The sequence below is a fragment of the Myotis nattereri genome (genome assembly GCF_964212035.1).
Source record: "Myotis nattereri genome assembly, chromosome: 4".
In the NCBI taxonomy this organism is placed as follows: Eukaryota; Metazoa; Chordata; class Mammalia; order Chiroptera; family Vespertilionidae; genus Myotis; species Myotis nattereri.
This window is the reverse complement of record NC_138079.1, coordinates 105,664,042-105,687,321: the sequence shown is the minus strand read 5'-3', so window position 1 is coordinate 105,687,321 and position 23,280 is coordinate 105,664,042. Positions and strand designations below refer to the sequence as shown.

General features: G+C 44.9%; 1 protein-coding gene across 1 annotated transcript; it reads left to right on the top strand.

The window, feature by feature from the left end:
* The first annotated feature begins 8,662 nt into the window (after positions 1-8,662).
* Positions 8,663-14,850, top strand: LOC308517993 (selenide, water dikinase 2-like). Its single transcript, XM_081089575.1, has one exon. The coding sequence runs from the start codon at positions 10,249-10,251 to the stop codon at positions 11,590-11,592; it is 1,344 nt and encodes a 447-aa protein (XP_080945701.1). The 5' UTR covers positions 8,663-10,248; the 3' UTR covers positions 11,593-14,850.
* Positions 14,851-23,280: the final 8,430 nt, after the last annotated feature.

The window sequence follows — 23,280 nt, the reverse complement described above, 5'->3', positions numbered from 1 at the left end:
AGTCCCCAGGCCGACGCTCTATCCACTGAGCCAAACCGACCAGGGCTTAATATATTTTCTTGAACATTAACTTACCAGACACTGAATAACTGCACAAATTAATAAGTGTCACGCAAATAAACCTATTTTTCTTGTTCTCTGAAAGCGAAATATTTCCTGTTGCGCACACCAAACAAGTTAGTCCAAGACTAATGACGTGGCAATTGGCTGCTAAAATATTTGCTGCTAGTATTAGTGGAGAGAAATGGCGCGCCTGTGCGTAAGGCGCGAAATGGAAATGAATGCAACATGATTGTAGTAACCAGTCATTAGTGAACACTGTAGTTCATTATTAATAATTATGTATAACAGGATATTGTAAAAATCAAGTTACAAAATTTTTTTTCCTCTATTTTTTTTTTTATTGATTTTTTACAGAGAGAAAGGGAGAGAGATAGAGAGCTAGAAACATCGATGAGAGAGAAACACCGATCAGCTGCCCCCTGTACACCCCCCACCGGGGATATGCCCGCAACCCAGGCACATGCCCCTGACCGGAATCGAACCTGGGACCCTTCAGTCCACAGGCCGACGCTCTATCCACTGAGCCAAACCGGTTTTGGCAAGTTACAAAATTTTTATTGAAATGTTTCTTACATACCGTTATATTGGCTGGGCCGCAAAAAATATTCACTGTGGGCCACATACGGCCTATGGGCCATTAGTTTGACATGCTTGCCCTAGAGGGATTCAATAGCAGAATACTTGACAGAAGAAAGACTCAGTGAGCTGAAAGACAAGGTAGTAGAAATCACCCAATCATAACAGCAAAAAGAAAAAAAAAATCCAAAAAATTTTAGGATAGTTAAGGGCCCTCCAGGACAATGTTTAAATCATAGGGGTCCCAAAAGGAGAAGAGAGAGAAAAAAGGACAGAAAACCTATTTATTATTTATTTATTTATTTATTTTTAATTCTCACCCAAAGATATTTTTCCATTGATTTTTAGGGAGAAAGGGAAAGACCAAGAGAAACATTGATGTGGGAGAAACACATCAATCGATTGCCTCCGGCACGAGCCCCAACCAGGGCCTGGGCCAGGAATGAGCCTGCAACCAAGGTACATGCCCTTGACCGGAATCGAACCTGGGACCCTTTGGTCCACAGGCCAATGCTCTATCCACTGAGCCAACCCAGTTAGGGTGCAGAAAACCTATTTAAAGAAATGATGGTCCAGCTGGCATGGCTCAGTGCTTGAGCTTCGACCTATGAACCAGGAGGTCACAGTTTGATTCCAGGGCAGGGCACATGCCTGGGTTGCAGGCTCAATCCCCAGTGAGGGGCGTGCAGGAGGCAGCCAATCAATGATTCTCTCTCATCATTGATGTTTCTCTCTCTATGTGCCTCTCCCTTCCTCTCTGAAATCAATTTTAAAAATACATTAAAAAAAAGAAAAAAAAGAAAGAAATGATGGCTGAAAACTTCCCTAACCTGGTGAAGGAAACACATTGATCCAGGAAGCATAGAGAGTCCCAAACAAGATGAATCCAAAGAGGCTCACCCCAAGACACATTCTAATTAAAATGCTAAAAGTTAAAAATCTTAAAAGAAGCAAGAGAAAAGCAGCTAGTTGTATATAAGGGATTCCTGCATAAGACTATGAAGCTGTGACCGGCACGGCTAGGGTTCAAGGTCTGGAGAAGGGGCTGATGCACAAATGGATATACTAGATAAGAAATATAAATTTAGAAGGCATGGGGAGCCAGGGGGAGACCTTACTCTTTAGTGGAGAGGTTCCCTGAATGCCCGGACCCATCAGCTTTTTATTTACTAGAATACATATTTACCCTTCAGCAAAGCAAACAGACATATCAATGGTAAAGTTTGGTAAACAATAAAGGATTATCAGGTTAAGGGATTGCCTTCAGCCATTCAGCCAGCAGCAGGGTAATACAATGCTGATTTTCAGCCCTTGCTGAATATCAAAGTCCATTAGCCTTCTAACAGACTTCTTGCATAATTATGCTAACTACTTTTTGATCTTAGCCTCCGGCAAGACTATTAATTGATTTTTTAGCAAAAACTTTGCAGGTTAGAAGGGAATGGCATCATATATTCAAAATGACAAAAGGAAAAACCTACAACCAAGAATACTCTATGCAGCATAATTACTCAAAATTGAAAAAGATAATTTCCAGAAAAGCAAAAGCTTTTTTTCATCACCACTAAGCCAGCATTAAAAGAAAAGTTAAGCCCTAGCTGGTTTGGCTCAGTGGATAGAGCGTCGGCCTGCGGACTCAAGGGTCCCGGGTTCGATTCCGGTCAAGGGCATGTACCTGGGTTGCGGGCACATTCCCAGTGGGGGGCGTGCAAGAGGCAGCTGAATCGATGTTTCTCTCTCATCGATGTTTCTAACTCGCTATCCCTCTCCCTTCCTCTCTGTAAAAAATCAATAAAATATATTTTTTTAAAAAAGAAAAGTTAAAGGGCCTTGGCTGATGTGCTCAGTGGCTAGAGCCCATGCATGGAAAGGTTGTGGGTTCGAGTCTCAGTCAATGGCAAATACCTATGTTGCAGGTTTGGTCCCTGGGCCTGGTCAGGGTGTATGCTAGAGGCAACCAATTGATGTGTCTCTCTCACATCTATGTTTTTCTCTCTGTCTCTCTCTCTCTTTGTTTCTCTCTCTCTGTCTCTCTCCACCCCACCCTCACCCCCCACCCCCCGCCCTTCCACTCTCTCTTTAAAAAAAAAAATCAATGGAAAAAATATCCTTGGGTGAAGATTAACAAAACAAACCAGAAAAAAGTTAAAGGGGCTTTTTTTAACTAAAAAATAAAAGGCCAAAACTAAAAATAAGAAAATATGGGAAAGAAAAATCTCATTGATAAAGGCAAACATTCAGTAATTGTAGTGGATCAACCAATTATAAAGCTAGTATGAAGGTCAAAAGACAAAAGCAGTAAGAGCATGTGTGACTACAGTAATGAATTAAGGGACACACACACACACATAAAGATGTAAAATGTGATGTCAGAAACAAATGTCGGGGGTGAATTAAAAAAATAGTGCTTTTTATTTTTTCACATCAGCCCACCTAAAAGTAGAGCTTTTAGAATGCATTTGAACTTAAGTGACCACCAACTTAAAATAGGTTGGTATAAATATAGCTTTTTTAAAAGAGATTTTTAAAATTTTATGTATTGATTTTAGAGAGAGAAGAAAAGAGAGAAACATCAATTTGTTTTCCCACTTATTCATGCATTCATTGGTTGATTCTTGTATGTGCCCTGACCGGGGAATTGAATCCAAAACCTTGGCGCATTGAGACAATGTTGCAACCAATGGAGCTACCCAGCCAGGGCTATAGCTTCTTATATATAAATGTTATGGCAATCACAAATCAAAACCTATAATAGCTATTCAAAAAATAAGGAAAAAGGAACCCAAGCAAATCACTAAAGAAAGTCATCAATGTACCAGGAAAAAAGAGCAAGAAAAGACGAAAAGAACAGAAAACTACAAAAAACACACACAAAAATCCACAGAAACAATGAATAAAATGGCAATACATACATACCTACTCATACAAACTTTACTACTCTGTTATAAAAAAGAATAAAATTGCCGAAACCGGTTTGGCTCAGTGGATAGAGCGTCGGCCTGCGGACTGAAAGGTCCCAGGTTTGATTCCGGTCAAGGGCATGTACCTGGGTTGCGGGCACATCCCCCGTAGGAGATGTGCAGGAGGCAGCTGATCGATGTTTCTCTCTCATCGATGTTTCTAACTCTCTATCTCTCTCCCTTCCTCTCTGTAAAAAATCAATAAAATATATTTTAAAAAAAATAAAATCTTTCCATTTGTGACAATATGTATAAACCTAGAGGGTATTATACTAACTGAAATAAGTATTGGACGGAGAAAGACGAATACCGTATTTCTCTTATATGTGGAATTTAAAAAATAAGAACAAGTGAAACAGAAACAAGCTAATAGAACAAACCGATGGTCCCAGAGCTAGGAGGTGGGGGATTGGGTAGAAAAGAGGAGGGGATTAAGAAATACAAATTTCCAGTTATAAAATAAGTCACAGGGATGTGATGTATAGTATAGGGAACAGAATTTTTTAGAAATTTAGAATGTCCTGGCCCACCTAGCCATGAGGTCCTATTATTGTAATACATGTGTATGGTGACAGATAGATTTATTGCAGTGATCACTTTGTAAGGTATATAAATGTTGAATCACTATGTTGTAGAGCTGAAACTAATATAACATGTGTGTAAACTACTAGTATAATTAAGAATAAATGTTTAATTGGAAAAAAGTGTACTGAACCTTAAAGCATAGTGTTATAATTCTAAATTATTATCACAATGGGAAATAAACTTTAATAGCCTCGCCCCAATGTTTTTGTTGTATGTGAGAAACAAATGAGGCACTGGGACTCAGATCTTCTCTTGCTTCTCCTTTGCCTGTTCTCCCAACCTCACGTCAGGTTTTTCTTTTGTTTTGTTTTGTTTTTAATATATTTTATTGATTTTTTACAGAGAGGAAGAGAGAGGGATAGAGAGTTAGAAACATCGATGAGAGAGAAACATCAATCAGCTGCCTTTTGCACACCTCCTACTGGGGATGTTTCCGCAAGCAAGGTACATGCCCTTGGCCAGAATCGAACCTGGGACCTTTCAGTCCGCAGGCTGATGCTCTATCCACTGAGCCAAACTGGTCAAGGCACGTCTAGGTTTTTTACCTTTGCAATCTTTGACCCACACGCTTTAATCCAAACAGTAAATTTAGATTAGTGGATCTCTCAGTAAAAACAAAAGAAACAACACAAAAACCAAAAAAAGATGTTTTAATTTAATTATTATATATTTTAAAATACATTTTTATTGATTTCAGAGAGGCAGAGGGAGATAGAAACATCAATGATGAGAATCATTGCTCGGCTACCTCCTGCACGCCCCCTACTGGGGATCAAGCCCGCAACCCAGGCATGTGCCCTTGACTGGAATCAAACCCAGGACCCTTCAGTCCGCAGGGCTATGCTCTATCCACTGAGCCAAACCAGCTAGGGCAAGAAAAATAGTTTTTTTAAATGGATGCTTTCAAATGTCCATGATACTGTCACAAAAATCACCCTCAAGAGTCCCCTGTGAACTGCCTGCACATGAACTTGTTCTGTGCCAGTGGGTTGGTCACCAGCCAAGACAAAGTCATGACTTGTTTTGCACTGGCCCAAGAGAACATTGATTGCTTCCAAGTAGAAGCAATAGGGAACTATAGGAATAAAAACCTTCCCCTAAAAGAGTCCTGCTTCCTCAAGCGGCATGGTGCGGGTTATTGAAATCAGCCAGTGACCCCCCGGATGCAGGGTAGAACAGCAGCCTTCAGTTCAAACAGACCTGGGTCTGCATTTTCACAGGTTGATTCCCAGATGGTGACATTGCACAAGACGTAAGCCACCTGGACCCTCAGTTCTCTCATCTGTAAAATGGAAATAATAACGCTAATCTCCTGTGGCTGCTGCGAGGAGGTACATAAGTATGAAATGCTCAGCACCTTGCCCTTGGCTCATCATATGTGCTCAGCAAAGTGTATTGTGTAAGATGCTGTATTTATTCAACAAATGTTACTGCCATGTAAAGTGCTAGGGAAACCAGGGTGGAGAAAAAGGGCCAGTCCCTGCCCTGTGGTGCTTACAGACTAGTGAGGCACATAGATAGTCATGGTGTAATTACATGGATAAAGAATTACAAATTGGCCCTGGCCGGTTTGGCTCAGTGGATAGAGTGTCGGCCTGTGGACTGAAGGGTCCCAGGTTCGATTCTGGTCAAGAGCATGTACCTTGGTTGCAGGCTCCCGACCCTGGGCAGGGTGCATGCAGGAGGCAACCAACCAATGTGTCTATCTCACACCTATGTTTCTCTCTGTGTGTCTCTTCCTCTCCCTTCCACTCTCTCTAAAAATCAATAGGAAAATATCCTGAGGATTTTTTTTTAAAAAGGAATTATAAATTGGAGATGAAATCCTCAATGAAATGAACCTGGAGCTTTACTACCAATAGAAGAGAATTCCTACTCCATGCCCTCCTCCCTCCCCCTCCCCTCTTCTCCCACCCTCACTGCCCACACTGATATGGATGCTTATTTTTAAAAAGTCATAATAGCCCTAGCCAGTTTGGCTGGTGGATAGAGCATCGGTCTGCGGACTAAAAGGGTCCCGGGTTCCACCCCGGTCAAGGGCACATGCAGAGGTTGTGGGCTCCATCCCCAGTAGGGGGCGTGCAGGAGGCAGACGATCAATAATTCTCTCTCATTGTTGATGTTTCTATCTCTCTCTCCCTCTCTCTTCTCTCTGAAATCAATAAAAAATTATATTTTTAAGTTAAAAAATGTCATGACAATAAAAACTTAGAAAAAATAATTACAAATTGTGCTAAATGCTGAGAGGGAACAGTCCAAAGGGAAAAGTCCAAAGAAATAACCAGGAGCAACTTATCTAGTCACTTATTAACCCAGATGAGGTGACCGCAGGTAGAATAGAATGTTTTTGGTTTCCCCTTAGTGACGTGTGGTTCCTTCACATGTACAACATGCTGAACATTTTGCAAACAACGTTTCGTAGTTGAGGTTTCATATGATCCTTCCACAAGATTCTAAGCAGAGATTATGACCCTCATTTTATAGAAATAGAAACTAGCATGGAAAGAGGTTAGATAGTCCTAGCTGGTTTGGCTCAGTGGATAGAGCGTCAGGCTGTGGACTGAAGGGTCCCGGGTTCAAATCTGGTCAAGGGCACATACTTCAGTTGCAGGCTCGATCCCCAGCCCTGGTCAGGGCGTGTGCGGGAGGCAACTAGTGGATGTGTCTCTCTCACATCCATGTTTCTCTGTCTCTCGCCCTCCCTTCCACTCTCTCTGAAACAAAACAAACAAAAATAAATGGAAAAAGATTATCGGGAGAGGATTAACAACAACAAAATTTCTTAAAAAGAGAGAGAGAGAGAGAGAGAGAGAGAGAGAGAGATTATATAACTTCCTCAAGGCCAAACAGATCAATGGGAGCAAATTCAAAGCTCAGACAAAACCCAAAGGTCTTTTGTTCCTAAATCTATTGCTTTTTTGTGACCTTATTTATTCTTTTTGTATGTTTTATTCTGAAATATAGCATGATTCCTTTTTTTATTGTTTAACTCTAGCTTACAAAAGAGTGTGGGAAAATATATGTGTATGGTTTAAAGAACATCGTGTAACACCTACCACCCAGCTCAAGGAACAGAATTTAACATAACCCAGTAATCCTTACGCTAAATTTTGTTATTCATTCACTCTTACCATTTAAAACGGTTTTAAAAAAAAAAATATTCCCTTATTGATTTCAGAGAGGAAGGGAGAGGGAGAGAAAAATAGAAACATCAATGATGAGAGAGAATCAGGGATCAGCTGCCTCCTGCATGCCCCCACTGGGAATGGAGCCCTCCACTCAGGCGCGTACCCTGACCTGGAATCAAACCGTGACTTCCTGGATCATAGGCAGATGGTCAACCACTGAACCGCCCTGACCAGACTTTAAAAAGTTTTTATCATTGCCCTAGCCGGTTTGGCTCAGTGGCTAGAATGTCAGCCTGTGGACTGAAGGGTCCAGGGTTCGATTCCGGTCTAGAGCACTGCCTGGGCTGAGTGCTCGACCTCTAGTAGGGTGCATGCAGGAGGCAGCCAATCAATGATTCTCTCTCACTGATGTTTCTCTCTCTCTCCCTTCCTCACTGAAATCAATAAAAATGTATTTTTAAAAGTTTTAATTATTTATGTATATCAATATATTATAGTTTTGCCTAGTGGTGAATTATAGATAAGTGGTGTCTTAGTTTATGCATGATTCTATAATTTGCTTCTTATTCCCAACATTTGTTTGTCATGTTATCCATATTGGGTCTTAAACCTAGAATTCATTTTCACAGATAAAAAATATTTCACAGTGTGATTATGTCACATGTATTTATATTTGGTTTATCAGTTAAGGTGAAACTCTTTTCCAAAATGGTTGCACCAAAACACACACACACACACACACACACACACACACACACACACAAAATGGTTGCCCCATCAGCAGTTACTTTTTTAAAAAGTATGTAATACATTAAAATGTTTTAAAATGTTCTTTATTTCCAAATGTTAAAGTGTGGGGTGCGGCTGCAGTGTTTTGGCCAGGTTCAAGCCTCGGACTAATGAAAGGACAGGGTCCTCTCATTGCCACGTGCAAGTCCCAGCTGGAGGGCAGGGCCCACCCAGCACAATTATAGCCAACGGCTGTGGTTTTAAGCTTGAACCTATGGTCCGAACACATAGTCCCACGTGCCTTGTGCTAGAGTTCAGGTGCATGTAGTTGAGTGAGGTTGAAACTCACGAGAATGCTGTAAACAACGTGATCACGCCCCTACTTTGCCTCGTGGCATCTGCTATAAAATAAAGACACGGCTTGTGGACACTGGCGCTGTCTCCTCATCAGGGAGCAGCATCCCACCGAGACCCAGCTTTCATTCTCTTGTCTGTCTTTTCTCAATCATTTCACACACACACACACACACACACACACACACACACACTCAGGATCACCCTTGGCCGTGCTGGCGCGGCACATTAAAGAAACAAAAAGGCAATACACGGGAAAATCTCGTATCCCCTAAGCATTTCATTCCTTTCCCAGAGGCAATCAATGTTAACAGTTTCTAGTTGCATATAGTTTCCTTCTCTTACAACAAACAATAGTATTCTACACATACAGTTCTGAAGCTTGCTCACTTCTCTGAACAAACATCACAGGCACAAAACCTGGTGGTCTCTGGAGCAGATTGGATGCACATACTGCTCCGCTCTACACTGCCTGTAACCTTCACCAGGTCATTTAATCATTCTGTGCCTTATATTCCTTATATATATAAGGTGTGGAAAGAATCCTAACTCAAAAGGTTTCATGAGAATTAAATAAGTTAATATGGTAAAGCATTTAGAACTGTAACTATTAGCAATATAATTATCTCAATGATTTCTTATCCTTTTTTACAGTTGCTTGGTAGCTTATTATATAAATATATCAATTTATTTTAATCATAATGAATAAACATTTAAGTTGTTTCCAGTATGTTGATATTATAAACAGCACAGCAAAAACTAATGTATTATTTTCCACTCAGGCTGGTGACGACATCTGTAGGATAAAGTTCTAGAATTGAAACTGCTGGATCAAAGGTATTATGTGCAGTTATAACTTTGATACTGGCAACGACCCTTCATGGATACATCATAGATTCTCGCATCTATTAACTTAAAGGTACAGGAGCTTAGGAAGAGAAAACTAGGTAAGCTGCTGTGTTGTCTGGGTGAGTCAACGGATGCCGGGAGAGGGAAAGTGACACACAAAGTTGGTGGTGGAAACAGCACCAGAACCCATGCAGGTGTCTGGAGTCCTCAAATTCTTTTTATTTTATTTTATTTCTTTATTGATTTCAGAGAGGGAGGGAGGGAGGGAGAGAGAGAGAGAGAGAGAGAGGGAGAATGGAATCACTGATTGGCTGCCTCCGGCACACTCCCACTGGGGATGGAGCGCTCTACCTGAGCATGTGCCCTGACCCCGAACTTAACTGTGACCTCCTCGTTCACAGCTCGATGCTCTACCACTGAGCATGCCGGGCTGGGGCTAAATTATTGCCAAGTCTTTTTAAACCATGCATTATCTTCATGCAGGAGTTTGCTTATCCAATTTCTTATCATTCTTTCTGAAACTTTCTCGGGTTATTTTTCCTTCCCCGGATCGATCGTGTGCGCTATCAGGTGGACCTTGGACACGAGGTTTGCCGAGCTGGCGACCTTCCCGTCTGTAACGCGCTGTGCTCGGTAACCGGCCTCTGGGGGGCAGGGTTCCGCCGGCCGCGGGCAAGAGTTCATTTAAATGACACGCGGGCAGCGACCCAGAGCGCCCGCTCCGGAAAGCAGCGCCCCCAAGTGCGCCTCTCAGACCAAAGGAGGCCCGCCTCTGGGTGCGCGGTGCTTATTGGGTGGAAGGGCTGTCAATCAGCGGGGCATCAGTACGGAGGCCGCGGCCCCGCCCCCAGGAAGGCAGCAGCGCGCGGCGTGCTTGCAGCTCCCGGCGCGAGTCCTGCCGGTTGCAGGCGCCGCGCTCACCTCTGACCGTTGGTCCGCGTTCACTGGAGAAGGAGCCAAAGGGGACTCTGCTCTCCTCCCTCCCGCCCGGCCAGGCAGGCGCGATGGCAGACCCCGCGGCGACGGGTGCCGGCGGGGAGGCGGCGGCGGCGGCAGGTTCGGCGGGTCTGGCGGGCTTGTCCCTGGGTCACGGCTTCTCGAGCTACCGGCCGTTCGAGCCGCAGGCGCTGGGGCTGAGCCCGAGCTGGCGGCTGACGGGCTTCTCCGGCCTCAAGGGCTGAGGCTGCAAGGTCCCCCAGGAGACGCTGCTCAAACTCCTGGCGGGACTGACGCGGCCGGACGAGCGGCCCCCGCCGGGCCGGGGCCTCGCCGCAGGCCATGAAGAGGTGGCCCGGGAGGCCGGCCTGCAGGTCCTGGCGGAGCCCAGCCCCAGCTGGCCGGCGCTGGGCATCGGGATGGACTCCTGCGTCATCCCCCTGAGGCACGGGGGCCTGTCGCTGGTGCAGACCACGGACTTCTTCTACCCGCTGGTGGACGACCCCTACATGATGGGGCGCATCGCCTGCGCCAACGTGCTGAGCGACCTCTACGCCATGGGCGTCACCGAGTGCGACAACATGCTCATGCTGCTCAGCGTGAGCCAGGGCATGACCGAGGAGGAGCGGGAGAAGGTCACCCCGCTCCTGGTCCGAGGCTTTCGGGATGCTGCCGAGGAAGGCGGGACGGCGGTGACTGGCGGGCAGACGGTGGTAAACCCGTGGGTCATCGTGGGTGGGGTGGCCACGGTGGTGTGTCAGCCCAGTGAGTTCATCATGCCCGACAGTGCCGTGGTCGGGGACGTGCTGGTGTTAACCAAACCCTTAGGGACCCAGGTGGCTGTCAATGCCCACCAGTGGCTGGATAACCCGGAAAGGTGGAATAAGATCAAGATGGTGGTCTCCAGAGAAGAGGTGGAGCTGGCCTATCAGGAAGCCATGTTCAACATGGCCACCCTGAACAGAACTGCCGCTGGGTTGATGCACACGTTTAATGCCCATGCAGCCACCGATATCACAGGCTTTGGCATTCTGGGGCACGCTCAGAATCTTGCCAGACAACAGAGAAACGAGGTGTCCTTTGTCATCCACAACCTGCCCATCATTGCCAAGATGGCCGCCATCAGCAAGGCCAGTGGGCGCTTTGGGCTCCTTCAAGGAACCTCGGCAGAAACTTCGGGGGGGTTGCTGATCTGTTTGCCAAGGGAACAGGCTGCTCGCTTTTGCTCTGAGATTAAATCTTCCAAGTACGGAGAGGGTCACCAAGCCTGGATCGTTGGCATCGTGGAAAAGGGCAGCCGGACGGCCCGCATCATTGACAAGCCCCGAGTCATTGAGGTCCTGCCTCGTGGGACGGCTGCGACCGCTCTGGCTCCAGACCATCCCAATGCCTCCTCTGAACCTGGCTCCTGAGAGGGAAGAGCAGTTCTCTGGACCTTACCGCCTGTGCACACCATCGTGGATGGCTCTGAAGAGTTGGCTTTAGGAACAGATTTCCAAAGAAGGCTGCCCGCATAGTAGTCCCACAGTTGCCCTTTCTAGGTGATTTGAGTCAGCCCATCAGAAGCTGCACATCCAAGGCCAGAAGTATCATTTTGGACTTTGGGAAACCTGTATCCTCTTTCCAAGAGCAGAGTGAGGAAATTTCCATCTGAGAGAACTGGGGGGAAATACATATACATGTGCAACTAAATTTGGACCAATATGGTTGATAAATTGTTAAGAAATATGTTATAACGCAATGACAGGTTCTTTACTAGACTTTTCTGAAATACTGTCCCTTTCCTGCTCTGGACAAGAATTGAGCAGCTTGTCCAATGCCTGGGAAAGGAAGACCTGCAGCCATCTGACCTGGTTTCTGTTAATGATGCCTCTTCCTCTAAACCCTTTTAAGGACTGGGAGAGGCAGAGAAGCCCCAGAGCCCAGGCCCAGTGGTCATTAAGATGTTAAAGTTTGTGCTGAAAATTCATGATGATTTAATCAGTGAGGTGATTTCTAGTGAATTAAATAAAAAGCATTTTATTGAAAATTCACCCGGCTAATGTTTGGATCCTTGAAGTTCTGAATCTTTTACAATGTTATCAAATGAATCAATTCATACATTTAGAGTCTGTTCAGGTAGAGAGTTTTCTCACATTTCCCTGATCCTGGACCAGGGAATTTAACCCCCCGATTTAGGTTTGCACCCTCCCCCTGAGTTGACAGCAAAGGACAAAACAGACATAAACCTCAAGGACTAGAAGGTGGGAGAGGAAATAGTAAAAGTGCCAACAGTCCTTGGAAAATGAAAAGTAGGTGGAAGAGCGGTAACTGCCTTGGCAGGATAGAGGAAGCCAAAGTGTGAATGCCTCCGGGTTGGGGAATACTAAGGGACATGGGATCAAAAACTGATTCTGGCCCTGGCTGGTTTGGCTCCGTGGTAGTGTCGGCCTGTAGACTAAAGGGTTCTGGGTTTGGTTCACGTCAAGGGTACATTTCCGGGTTGCGGGCTCAGTTTTCAATAGGGGGCCTGCGGGTGGCAGCCAATCAATGATTCTCATCATTGATGTTTCTATCTATCTCCCCCTCTCTGGAATCAATAAAAATATAATAAAAGTAATATGCAAATCGACCGAACTGTGGAACAACCGGTCGCTATGATGCACACTGACCACCAGGGGACAGACACTCAACCACAGTGGGAGTTCCGCTTGGCTAGAAGGCTGTGGTGGGAGCCTCTCCATGGGACATCGCCCTAGGGTTCCTGGACCGGGAAAGGGCGCAGGCCTGAATGAGGGACCCCTCTGCCCGCCGAATGCATGAATACTGTGCACTGGGCCTCTAGTATTTAAAATAAAACAGGTTGAAAGTTTATTCAGGGCAATTAGATTTTTTAAATTCTCAAACTTCTCCCTGGTTCACACAGCCAGAAGACTGCTCCTCAGCTTGGCAGATAAAGGGAATTTTATTTCCTGGTAAATGTGAATTAAAAAACACTGCAAAATCAGGGACACCAGGCACAGCAGAGGACAGGGGACTTGACCAAAGACAGAAGAATAAAAACTGAAAATGAGGGCCCAACCTCTTCCTCGGCTATTAAAAACACTGTGCAGGAAGCTTATACCGCTGCTCATGGAGAAAATGAATGTGCCCAGAAAAAAGACATAAATAGAAACATTTGAGGAGCCCCCAGTTAAAATCCCTGTATGGGGAAGTCTCCCAGTTGAAAATTCACTCAGGCACATTCTTTTTAATGCCTAAGTCTTAAATAGGAGCAGTCATTGAAGGCAAGCCTCCAACTTGAAAGAAGTCAAAGCTAACAAATTCAGGAAAGGGACAATACAGGGTGTGGAAGAAAAAAATGCAGGCAAAGATAAAAGAAGATAAAGTGTCCCTGAGAACAAAGCATGTAGAATATAAAAATATAGCTCAGATTTTAATATTCAGTAGAAGACTTAAAAGATAAAGTTGAGCCCTAACTGGTTTGGCTCAGTGGATAGAGCGTCGACCTGTGGACTGAAAGGTCCCAGGTTCGATTCCGGTCAAGGGCATGTACCTTGGTTGGGGGCACATCCCCAGTAGGTGGTGTGCAGGAGGCAGCTGATATGTTTCTCTCCTATCAGTGTTTCTAACTCTCTATCCCTCTCCCTTCCTCTCTGTCAAAAAAATCAATAAAATTTAAAAAAAAAAAAAAAAGATAAAATTGAGTCCTGGCTGGGCTGCTCAGTCGGTTGGAGCATCGTCCATACACTGAAAGGTATGGGTTTGATTTCCAGTCCAGGCACATACCTAGGTTGGGGGTTGAGTGCCTGGCTGGAACACAAACAAGAGGCAACCAATGAATGCTTCTCTCCCTCCCCTTCACCCTTCCTCCCTCTCTCCAAAATCAATAGACATATCCTTGGGTGAAGATTTTTTTTTTTTTTAAGGAAAATACAGTTCAAGTAATTTTCCAGAAAGTAAAAGAAACAAAACAAACAAACAAAGATACACAATAGAAGGGGAAAAAATGAAAATCAGAGGTGAGCCATGAGGTTCAACATCTAAGAGGAATTCTAGGAAGAGGCAATAAAGCATATGGAAGAAAGAAAATTATCAGAGTAATACAAAAAAAAATTTTTAAACTTAAAAGTTGTGTCGCCGAAACCGGTTTGGCTCAGTGGATAGAGCGTCGGCCTGCGGACTGAGAGGTCCCAGGTTCGGTTCCGGTCAAGGGCATGTACCTGGGTTGCGGGCACATCCCCAGTGGGGGGTGTGCGGGATGCAGCTGATCGATGTTTCTCTCTCATCAATGTTTCTAACTCTCTATCTCTCTCCCTTCCTCTCTGTAAAAAATCAATAAAATATATTTAAAAAAAAAAAAAAGTTGTGTCATGTACCTCTTAATTCCCAGCATAGTCAATGAAAAAAGACATTAATTTTAATACTAAAATGTAAAATACCAGGAATAAAGAGACCCTAACAATAATAATCATCACAAATGTTTATATAGTGCATACTCTTTGCCAGGCACTGTTATAAGTGTTTTATATGTATTAACTCATTTAAAATTCCAACAACCCCATTTGTCAATAAGGAAGCTGAGGTGTTGAGAGATTAAAAAATTTGGCCAAGCCCCACCGGCTTGGCTCAGTGGTTGAGCATCGACTTATGAACCAGGAGGTCCTGGTTCAATTCCCAGGCAGGGCATATGCCTGGGCTTTGGGCTGGATCCCCAGTGTGGGGCATGCAGGAGGCAGCTGATCAATGATTCCCTCTCATCATTGATGTTTCTCTCCCTCCCTCTCTGAAATCAATAAAATATATTTAAAAAATAAATTTGCCCAAGGTTACACAATCAGTCTTCTAGGCACTGTGACTCTGGAGTCCAAGCTTGTATTCACTATGCTCTCCTATAATCTTCTGGGGAGAGGGTAAGATCATGTACAAAGGTTCTGGGATAAGAATAGTATCAAGCCAGCCACTGTGGCTCAAATGGTTGAGCGTCAACCTATAAACCAGGAGGTCATGGGTTCAATTCCTGGCCAGGGCACATGCCGGGGTTGTAGGCTGGGTCCCCAGTAGAGGTCGTGCAGGATGCAACCAATCAATGGTTCTCATCATTGATGTTTCTCTCTGTCTTCCTCTCCCTTCCTCTCTGAAATCAATAAAAAAAATTTTTTTTAAAAGAATGTTATCAGCATTCTAATAGCAAATTGGAAGCTAAAAGCCAATGAAGGAATGCCTTCAAAATTCCAAGGGGAAATGATTTTCTAAAATGTATAATTTTATTCCTAGCCACATTTTTCAAAAATGTAGAATAAAGGTATTTTTAGACATGCTATGTATCAAAGGGGTTTCATCCCATGCACTCTTTCTCAAGAAACTACTGGAAGATGTGCTCCAGCAAAAGAAGGGAGCAAACCAAGAAAGAAAAAAACATGGGGTTCAGGAAATCTAAGCCAGCCAGGGAGAGAGGTGAAAGGGGCCATCAAGGTAGATGCTTGAGAGCAAGTCCATGCTGGAACAGGAGCCTGGAAGGCTTCCAGAAGAAGGAAAGTGGAACAGATATGGTACTGATGCATTTAACGTGAAAAGTTGTGTTGGAAGGCTAATAGAAGATGTGAAATGAATTAGTGATAATTATATATATTACACACATACACACAAGTGGGTCCTAGAGCAAATGAAGCCTGAAACGTTGCTAAAGGTAAGAGGACAAAGTGAACCTGTCCTGCTTCGGGCACATCATGAGAAGGCAGGGCTCTTTGGAAAAGACAATAATGCTGGGGAAAACAGAAGCAGCAGGAAAAGAGGAAGACCAAAGGCGAGCTGCACTGACTCCGTAAAAGAAGCCACATGAGTGAACAGGAGCTGAGAAGGGCTGTTGAGGGCAGGACTCTGCGGACATCACTCATTCAAGCCAGGAGTTGGAGCTAAATGGTACTTAACAACAACAGAGAAAACTAGCAAATGGAAGAGAAGAATGAGACCCATCAAATAGTCGAAAATAAAACCCTGTATAACAAATAAAATGTGATCACATATGGTACTCAGCAATAAATTATTACATAGCTAATGATGCTAATAGTACCTAACAAAAATAACTAAGTTAACTGAATTGATTGATTAAATCCAGTTTTCTCCTGCTCAAAGGTCCTAATAGCTTTCCATAAAATTCCTGCTACATATCTCCAGCTTTATCCCATGGCACTCTCCCTGCCTCTCTCACTACACACTAGGGCGGCCATTAGCCTTTCCATGGTGCTTCCAACAAATCAAGATCCTTTGCGCTTTCAGTTCCCTCCATCTGGAACCTCACTCTCAGTCCTGGCTCAGCTCACATAAAACCTCCTCATAAAAGCCATCTCTGACTTTTGCCAACACCTCGCTACCCTCCCTGTTTATTGGCTTCATACCTTTTATCCTAATTTGTACTTATCTTGAGAATGTGTTAGTTTACTTTATAATTGTCTGTCTCTGCTAGCATGTGGGCTCCAAGATGGCCGGGGATGTTCTGTATCCCCAGCACCTACAACAGTGTCTGGTCCATAGTAAGTGTTCAGAATATATTCAATGAATGAATGAATGAATGAATGAATGAAGTACACATTGGGGACCCTAGCACCCTCTATTGTGACACTCCCCTTGCTCTTGTCTCCTAGCAGTGGAAGCTGACACCACCGATCTCCTTGAGGAGGCTTTGGAGAAGAAATTAGGACCTTGGTCCTGGTTAGCCCTTCACACAGCTCTCTAACTGTTCATTTTCCAGCTTGAGGTGGGCAGTGGAAAGGGGAGGAAAATGACTGGATGCCTCCTTGGCCTGGGCCCTCTTAGTTAACTTAGAAAGGATGAGGGGTTGAGAGCAAGGGAGGCATCCAGCTTTTCCTTGGGGAGGGGCTGGGCATCAAAACGGAGGTAGCAGGTCGTGGAGGTGACAGGGCCTTGGGTGGAAACTAGAAAAGAATCACAGGTACAAGCCCGGGTAGGGAAGCCACGGAGGAAAAGGAAGAGGAAGAAAAGAAAAGGGAAGCTGAAGCTGGAGGAGGATGAAGAGAAGGGACAGGATGGCAGAAGGAACGGCAGTGACTAGGTGACCTCAGCCCACACCACGCACCTGTGAGCGGCTTCCTTTACTTCTGCTGCTTTGTTCTCCAGCTGCTGCCGCCTCTTCCGCGCCAGGGTTTCCCGGGGGGTGGGAGACTTGTTCCACTTGCTGAGGAGCATTGAGGAGTGCTGGTGCACTGCAGCTACGCCTTTCTGGGTGATCTCAGACACGCCGTGGGTCCGTTTTCTCATCCATAAAATAGGTGCAGCCACACCACCTGTGGCAGGAAGTCAGGGAGGGGATCCCATGAGATGTGCTTGTATAAATTAGTATTTATTTGAGCTACTCAAGTACCAGGCCCTGAGGAAACGAAAGCCTGACACTGCTTCTGTTCCCCAGGAGACCCAGTGTAGGACATCTAGAAAAGGGACACCAGTCACCCCCAACTAAGGTGAAAGGTGGTAAGTGCCATGAGAGCTAGAGTGCATGAAGTGCTATAGAAAATAAAGTTCTGTCCTCTGGAGGAAGTTCTGGAAGACTTCCCAGAGGAGGTGGCTTTGAAGCAGGGCTCTACAGAATGGGTGGAATTTGGATTTGGATATGCAGAGAAGTGAGCTGTGTGAACAAAGGCAGGAAGGGGGAGGGTGGGAATACCTAGCTGGACTTCAGCATGTGTGTAAGGCTGGGCAAGTAAGTTAGGGAAGAGCTTCTAAGAGTGTTGGAGACTCGTCCTGAATGGGCTAAGCTAGAAATTCCTAAAAGCCCTTGTCATGACTCCCCCTAAAACATTTGTTTTCTTAAATATATTTTATTGATTTCAGAGAGAGAGAGAGACAGACACACCAATGATGAGAGAGAATCATTGACCAGCTGCCTCCTGCACACCCCCTATTGGGATCGAGCCCACAACCCAGGCATGTGCCCTTGACTGGAATCGAATCCAGGACCCTTCAGTCCGCAGGCCTACACTCTATCCACTGAGCCAAACTGGCTAGGGCTCCCCCGAAACATTTAATAAGAGCAAACTTTTGTTTTAATCCTACCCAAGCATATGTATTACTGATTTTAGAGAGAGGGGAAGGTGTGGGGGGGGGGGGGAAGAGATCGATGTATGAGACAAACATCGATCTGTTACCTCCTGTACCCACCCCCACCAGGGATCAAACCTGAAACCTAGGTAGGTGCCCTGAGAGGGAATGGAATTGGCAACCTTTCAGTCCATGGGATGACGCTCCAATGAACTGAACCACCCTGCCAAGGCAAGAACAAACATTTTTAATTATAGCAAAATGCCTTCTCACATCTCCAAGTTCAAAACCAACAAGGCCTATGGCTCTACCTCCAATAAGAATAGCACTGTGATAGGTTGGGGATAAAACCATGAACAGCCCTGAGATCTCAGACTGGCTCAGGTTCTCCCTCCCCCATAGCACCCACCCAGCTTATGGGCCTCTACTACTTTGTTCTCCAGCTGCTTCTGCCTCTTCCACTCCGGGGTTTCCCAAAGAGCCTTACTGGGAGCAGTTGCACAGCTTGGCTCTAATAAGGAAGGTGGCCAAACTCTTATGAGTAGCAGAAGGGCAGGTGTGTGCATGCTCATGTGTGCCTGTCCCAGCCCGTCCATCCTGTCATTAAACATTTATCAGCCTGTGCTCGGGAAACACCTTTATTTGAAAAGACTAGGGCACCAGTCTCCGGAGGGGGTTGGGGAAGGGAAAGGCTTAAAAACGGCTCATCATAAACGTGGACCAAAACACAAGACCAAGCACACTGTGGCCCTGACAAAAGCTGGGAGGTCAGGACACCTAGGTATGTCTGAGGGGAATGGTGAAAACTGACTGGATGTGGAGGTGGGGGTGGAAAGAGCATGGGATGAGGACTCCAGATGATAGGGCCAATCATGTGCAGGTCTGTTCCCTCTCCCCCATGACAGCCTCCCTATCCCCCAACTCCGTGCTGTGCTGGAGCTGGGTTTGGTTGGTCTTCAGATGACGCTGTGGAGCAAAGAACCTGGATGTCCCTGCAGCGTTCTTCACAAGAGCCTGACAGCTCAGCCAGGGACCTCCCGGGCAGAGGGCTGAGGCAGTCCCAGAGAGAAAGCCTCTCCCTCCTTGTCAGTCTCCAAGGACCATCTGACCCGTGAGCTCTAGAAATCCTAGTCCCTGGCTATTCAAAAACCTGAGATGCAGAGACTCCTGAAAAAGTTGCTCTCCAAGTGTGTTTTAGTTTCCAGTAGAAGAGTGTTTGGGTTCTTATTTGGAGAAGTTTAGCAAACACCAAGGAAGGTGCTAGGGAAGGTAGTTGGCTCCTGAAACTTTCAGTTCACAGATCTATAAGGCAACTCAATGCTCTGAACTTCAGGCCTGTGTGTCCACGTGCCTGCGGGACATCATCTGGATGTCCTAGAGCATCTTAGACTCCATGTTTCCCAAACTGAATTTATCTTCCCTCCCACCCAGCTTCCAGGTTTCTGTGTCCTCTTTTCAACAAATGGCAAAACTATCCATCAATTTACTCAAGCTAGAAACCCAAGAAGTTACCCGGGACTCCCCCTTTTCTCTCATCTCCCATCTCCCATATCCAATTTCCATGTTGCCTAATCCAGTGGCAAATGCTGTGCTCTAGATTCACCCAGTAGCTCAGCATTCTCCAAATCAGATGTCCACTCAATGTGGAGCACTTTCCACTCTTGCCTCCATAACAGCACACTCTGCCAATCTCTCTTGTACCTCACCTGCCTCTTCTCTGCTGAACTGCTAAATGTTGGAATACCTCAAATCATGGTCTTTCCTACGTAGATTCTTCTATTATTATGCCTCTCTGATTCGTTCTTTAAGTACTAAGTGTCTGAGACTACCAAATCTAAATTTCTCCTCTAAAGCTCAGGCTCATAATACACCTGCTTAATTGACATACATCTTCAACTTGCTCTGTCATAACTCAAACTCCTAAAGCCACATGTGTTCAATCTTGCACCTCATCTTTTTTGTCCCAGTAAGAATCATCCATCCACCAAATTGTTCAACACCCACAACCTAAAAGCCATGTTTGATTCTATCCTTTCCAGCTAGTTCAAAACCAACAAAGCCAATAGATCTACCTCAAAAATATGTCCCATATTGTCCACTTCTCTCCATCTTCACCCACCATCAGCCTGGTCCACGTCACCATCATCTCTTGCCTAGACAACACTAGTAACCCATCTTCCTGCTGCTTTTCTTGCCCTTCTCCAATTCATTCTTTTTTTCCCCCCCCAATTCATTCTTAACACAGCAGCAGAGGGCTCATGAATACAAAGTATGATTATATGATTCTCCTGCCTAAAACCCTCCAAAAGGCTTCCATAATACCTAAAATCCCAAAGTATTATATAAATATAATTTATATAAATTTAAAAATCATGGGTAATTGATCTGATCTGGCCTCTAACACCATAACCAATAACTCTCTCCCTTGCTCACTACATTCCTACCATACTGGAATCCTCTTTGTCTATAGAACATGTTAAGTCTTCTGCTTTAAGCATTAGTGTTCCCTCTACCCAGAACTCTCTTCTTAATTTTTACTCAGCTTCAATGTCACCTTCTCAAAGACAAGTAACAGAAAAACTAAAAGTGCCTGACCAATAGAGATTTTTTTAACTTATACAGTGGGGCCTTGACTTACGAATGTCCCGACTAACGAGTTTTTTGAGATACCAGCTGTCTCTCAGCCGATTTTTTTGCATTGAATTGACAGAGTAATTTGAGTTAACAAGCTCCTTAACGAGCTCGGTCTTGGAATGAATTAAACTCGTAAGTCAAGACCCCACTGTATATCCAAAATCCTAAATTAGGGTTTTTCTGTAATTTGTAAAAATAAGTGGCCCAGCAATATTATCAAGTATCCGAGTCCTTTCCATCTTGCTATCTACCAGTCTCAGCTGGTGGGCTACCTCTCCTCATTACCCAGCCTTCACATACTAATATCAAAGGTAAAAACCTACTACATCTTGTCCTAGCCAGTTTGGCTCAGTGGATAGAGTGCAGGCCTGTGGCCTGAAAGGTCCCAGGTTTGATTCTGGTCAAGGGCACATGCCAGGTTGCGGGCTTGATCCCAGTGTGGGGCATGCAGGAGGCAGTGATCAATGATTCTCTCTCATCACTGATGTTTCTACCTCTCTTTCCCTCCCACTTCCACTATAAAACCAATAAAAATATATATTTTTTAAAATAACTATGTCTTAAAAAAAAAGAATAAAGAACCTTTCCCAGAAGTCTCTACCACACTTCCTCTATCTCCTCATTGTACAAAGCTAGGCTACATGCTCACCCATAAAACGATCAATGGCAGGGCAATGGGGCCACATAATCAAGTAGAGAAGAATGGATCCCAGAATTAAAATCACTGTTCTGCAAAGATAGAGGCATGGGGAGTGCAGCTGAGTAGGTAAACAACAGTCCTTACCATATCTTCCCTGGACCATGCAATCTAAAGTTGCCTCCACTTTTCATGTTTAAATACATTTAAAATTTGTTTTCAAAAGGACCTAAATAGACACTTTTCAAAAGAGGACATTCAGAAAGCCAAGAGACATATGAAAACATGCTCAAAATCACTAATCATCCTAAAGATGCAAATCAAAACAACAAGGTACCATCTCACACCTGTCAGACTGGCTATCATCAACAAATCCACAAACAACAAGTGCTGGAGAGGATGCGGAGAAAAAGGAACACTCGTGCACTGCTGGTGGGAATGCAGACTGGAGCAGCCACTATGGACGACAGTATGGAGTTTCCTCAAAAAGTTAAAAATGGAACTCCCATTTGACCCTGTGATCCCACTTCTAGGAATATATCCCAAGAAACCAGAAACACCAATCAGAAAGGATATATGCACCCCTATGTTCATAGCAGCACAATTCACCATAGCTAAGATCTGGAAACAGCCTAAGTGCCCATCAGAAAACTGTGGTACATCTACACGATGGAATACTATGCTGCTGTAAAAAAGAAGGAACTCTTACCATTTGCAACAGCATGGATGGAACTGGAGAGCATTATGCTAAGTGAAATAAGCCAGTCAATGAAGGAAAAACACCACATGATCTCACTCACTCATGGATAATAAAGACCATTATAAACTGATGAACAAAAATAGATACAGAGGCAGAGCAGCATCAAACAGACTGTCAAACTACAGCAGGAAGGCTGGGGAGGGGAGGGGGGTGGGAGGGGGGTAAGAGATCAACCGAAGGACTTGTATGCATGCATATGAGCATAACCAATGGACACAAGACACTGGGAGGTAGGGGAGGCCGGAGGAAGGTCGGGGGGGGGGGGGGAGGGACCGGGGAAGGAGACATGTAATATTCTTTGTAATACTAAAGCAATAAAACAAAATTTTTTTAAAAAATTGTTTTCATGGTACTTATCACCATTTGATGCAATAGTAGGCCAAACGGGCTCTGAGGCCAAACTGCCTGGAGTTGAAACCTGGCTACCACTTTACTAACTGCTGAGTTAAATGTCTCAATATCTGTTTCCTCATATGTAAAATGAGGATGAGGATGATGAGGAGGAGGACAATGATATTACCTACCTCATAGGTTGTTGTGAGGATTAAATGAGTTGCTGTAAGACTTAAATACGTAAAATGCTTAAAACAGCTACCTGGCTCCAGTTTATTCCTAGAGCCCAGCTGTATTGTGGAGATATTCTTGTACCCTAATAATAAATTCCCCCTTCTGGCTTAAACTCTTCATTTCTGGGGTTCTCCGCTGAGCGTCCTTCCGGGTCGCACCCCGTCATTTCGCTTTGGCGCCATCTGGCGCCATAGGTAAGTGACGCGCCTGCGCTCTCCCCGCCCTCTGCCCTTTGTCTCCTAACCTGGTGGAATCTGGTATCCACACCTTTAAGATGATTGGCCAACACGGAAGCATTCCGGGGCAGAGGCCTATGAGCGCGCGCCTGAAGCTTGCTCCTATTGGTCCAGTCCGGGTAAGGGGCGGGCTATAGCAAGCTCCACACAAGTAACTGGCCTTTCCTGCGGCTCCGCCCCCGGAAGCAATCGCTAACGCCTGTGATTGGCCAGAGCCTCTGGAGGCGGGCTC